Below are 3,728 nucleotides of genomic sequence, written 5' to 3'. Positions count from 1 at the left end.
TTTTCAGTTCGTTTAATGCTTTTTGCGCTGAATCGATCGGTCAGAAGGTTGGCCTTTCTCGGGCTCCCGCCAAGGTGGAGAAGGAGGCGTCTGCAGTGAATAAGAAGGAGGTTTCTCCGTCGGTTGAGGGTTTGAATAAGGGAAAACAAGTAAATTCATCATCGTCGCCGTCGGAGGTTAAGAAGACGAGCCGCCAAGAACGGCCGAGGAGACAGAGGTTCGCGCCGGAGCTGGATGGCGTGTACTGTTTTGAAACTATAATCCCATATTGAATTTAAAGATGGTTTGATTATTGTTATTATTATTTTTTGTTGAAAGAAAAAAAGAAAAAGCTTAGAGTTATAATTTCAAGATCGCGGTGTACAATCAATATAATATTCTTTATTCTTCAAATTGAAATTTTGTTCAGAGTCGGATTTTGAATATTGTGTTTTGCTCTTTCATAATCAGTTTCTCAATTCTTGTAATGATGTTATGAAACCTGTTGCTCGCCTGCTAGAATAAAAAAAAAAAATTATAAATAAAAAATTGAAAATTTTAATGTGAAAAAAAAGGGATGATTTCAATATGATGAAAAAAGAGGGAATAATGTTCGGAAAAACAAATTAATAAAAACAAATAATATTTCAATATGTTCAAATGGCATTCGAAAGAGGTTACATTCTTGTCACATGTCTGTTAAAGCCTATTGGTTCTGTACTCTTCGAAAAAAACTTGGATAACCGAACAAATTTAGGATATACCACGGCCTTGCCAGTGACATAAAAATAAATAAATAAATGGGAACATTATAAACTATTTTTCCTAATAAATTTGGAAGATTATAAACTATTTTTCCTAATAAATGGGAACATTATAAACTATATTTCCGTACTTTAGAAGGAGCTCATATAAACAAGGATGAAAACGCGTGGAGCTCCCGTGCTGACAGTCCTAAGCATCATGGGAGAGACTTAGAGGATTTTTTTTTTTTTTTATTTTTTTTTTTTTATTTATATGACAGACTAGAGTTTAAAGAGATGGAAATTGTATTAACTTCGGTTTAAGTAAATATTTATCAAAACTTAATAAATATGGTTTGGAATGAAGACTCAAAAATTAATAAACACGATATAGAATGAAAACGACTCGTGTTTATTAAGTTGGGTAGAAGAAAATTACAATTTTCGCCTCAACATTACGTAAAACTAGAAGAAGATGCCAGAAAAATGATTCTTAAATAATTTTCCCAAACTTAAATGTATAGCGAACAAATTTCAATCCATTTGATTTATTAGTAATTTGGATTGAATGATTAGATATGAAAATGCTCAAAATAGATGGGCGGAACTGGAGTTTTTTTTTTTTTTTTTTAATAAGAAAAACTAGAGTTTAGAGGGATGAAAATTGTTTTAAACAAATGACAAAAAAAAAAATGATAAAGAAGACTTCAGACTTCAGATGGGTCTACCCCCAAATTTTTGCATCAAACTAATGCAAATGAAGTGGGTCATATCACATACATCTAGTGGATGCAAAATATCTCTGTCAAAACTTAATAAGCACGGTCTTCATTTCATGCCGTACTTATTAAGTTGGGTATAAGTAGTTATCTATCAAAACTTAATAAACACGGCATGAAATGGAGACTCAAAATTTATTAACCCAGCATGGAATGAAAGCTCGTCTTCATGCCGTGTTTATTAAGTTGGGTAGAATAAAGTTACAGTCTATGCCCTAACATTACATAACACTAGAAGAATATGCCAGAAAAATGATTCTTAAATAACTTTCTCAAATCTATTTGAATAGCGAACAAATTTCAATCCATTTGATATAGTAAATGAATTCCACACTTGAATTTATTCAATATATTAAGTGAATAGAAAATCATTCATTTTCATTTAAGTGTTGTTTTATAAAACTGAAAATTAAGTAATGAAAGAGTTGAATTTTAAGTGCTAAAATTTTTAAGTGGTAATTAAAAATAAATACTTTTCAATTTTTTTTTTTTTCTGACATCGCCATTCAGTGATAACTAACGTCAGTTAAAATTTTATCCAATTTTAGTTTGTCTAATGTGTTGCCAATGGTTTCAAAATTCCCGATTTCATACATAGGGATTAGGTATTACACTCTGTTGCCATTCTGGGCCTGTTAGCTCGTTTGGGCTGTTGTAACCTTTCTTTTGTTGCATTTGGGCCTATAAGGCCAAGGCCTGATTTGTATTATTATTTTTATTTATACAATTTGCTTAAAATTTCAATATATATATATATATATATATATGTTTGTCTAATGTGTTGCCAATGGTTTCAAAATTCCCGATTTCATACATAGGGATTAGGTATTACACTCTGTTGCCATTCTGGGCCTGTTAGCTCGTTTGGGCTGTTGTAACCTTTCTTTTGTTGCATTTGGGCCTATAAGGCCAAGGCCTGATTTGTATTATTATTTTTATTTATACAATTTGCTTAAAATTTCAATATATATATATATATGGTGTGATGTAAAGAAACATTAAAGCAACTTAAGTTGTGAAATAGTAATTCTGGAGTCATAGGATTTGCTCATAACTAGTTGGTTTCCTTCTTAACTATTTTTTTGTTGGGGCCTTGAATTTTGACTTTGTAATAAAATTGTTCAAGCAACAAGTCCATGTAACATTACTTATTACGAAAGTCTCTTCCAAATTGTACTGCTAGAGACAAGTCCATACAACATTACTTATTGTATGAAAAATGATACAGATGACTTGAGCTGAAGTCTTCTGTAAAAATCTCTGTCAAGATCACGTCACTAAAAGTCATATGAAGAATGCTACAAAATTATCCGGATTCACACGGCACGCCAATCGTTGCGCAGCGTGCAAAACGAGGCAAAAAATAAATGAGTAAAGAAAATTCAAAAAATACCGAAAAAATCAAGGAGGTAGAAATCTTTCTTTGTCCCGAAGTGCATTGCTAAAAGTAAATTTATACAACATTACTTGCTATATAAAGATTTTTTGACTATGCAAAAGTCAATGTCCAAAGTCCAAACCACGTGAGTAGAAGTTATATGGCAAACGATACAAAGTAATCATTGTCAATTCCTACACCCTCTGGACCATCGAACCGGAAGTAATCATTGTCATTGGTGAAAAGGCCAGTCAAAAATTGGCTCATTATGGGTGCACCACCACTGACCATTTCAAATATTTGTTCCTTGATCACATAGAACTCCTTCACTTGGGCCATTCTTAGTACCCCACCAGCTTGGGTGAACCCAACTGGTGCCCCTTTTGGGTGCCTCAGTGTTCCTCGTGGCCGCGGCCGTCCGCGGTGCCACGGAGAATTTGAGTGAATTGGCAGTGCTGATTGTTTCAATGGGCGATTTTTGGGCGGAGAGATTGGGGTGAAGAGGGAAACTTGGGTTGCCATGGCCATAGAGGGGAGAGAGGAAGTTGTCAGTGATGGTGATAATTGGTTTATAGGTCATTGTCATTGCTGGGCAAGACCAGCCAAAATTGGCCCCAATTTTCACAACCATATTTCAGCCTCCACACAATGTCGCTAGGATAAAAATAAAAGGCAACTATTGTGAATTTTGGATGATATTATTGATGGCCCTATCACAAAAATTCTCAGGCTTTGGTAAAGGTGGGAATTTATTCAAGCAAATTGTATTGAATAGCGTAAAAGTTACTACAAATATTTGTAGTTTTAATAATTGATTTTTATTTTTCGTTTTCTTTTTTTTTTTTTTTT

The 3,728-nt window shown here is 33.4% G+C and overlaps 1 protein-coding gene across 1 annotated transcript; it reads right to left on the bottom strand.

The window, feature by feature from the left end:
• Positions 1-3,035: 3,035 nt before the first annotated feature.
• LOC132270157 (photosystem I reaction center subunit II, chloroplastic-like) lies at positions 3,036-3,401 on the bottom strand. Its single transcript, XM_059771357.1, has one exon. It carries the CDS (start codon positions 3,399-3,401, stop codon positions 3,036-3,038), a length of 366 nt encoding a protein of 121 aa, XP_059627340.1.
• Between the last annotated feature and the right edge of the window lie 327 nt (positions 3,402-3,728).

This window comes from Cornus florida, unplaced genomic scaffold, assembly GCF_030987335.1.
Source record: "Cornus florida cultivar Cherokee Brave unplaced genomic scaffold, ASM3098733v1 CherokeeBrave_3.0.0_Hap2_Chr08, whole genome shotgun sequence".
Taxonomy (NCBI): domain Eukaryota; kingdom Viridiplantae; phylum Streptophyta; class Magnoliopsida; order Cornales; family Cornaceae; genus Cornus; species Cornus florida.
The sequence above is the reverse complement of the archived record's forward strand: the minus strand, read 5'-3'. Positions and strand labels throughout refer to the sequence as shown.

Excerpts from the sequence above, each read along its gene's own strand:
- LOC132270157 (XM_059771357.1), bottom strand. The coding sequence starts at position 3,401 with ATGGCAACCCAAGTTTCCCTCTTCACCCCAATCTCTCCGCCCAAAAAT.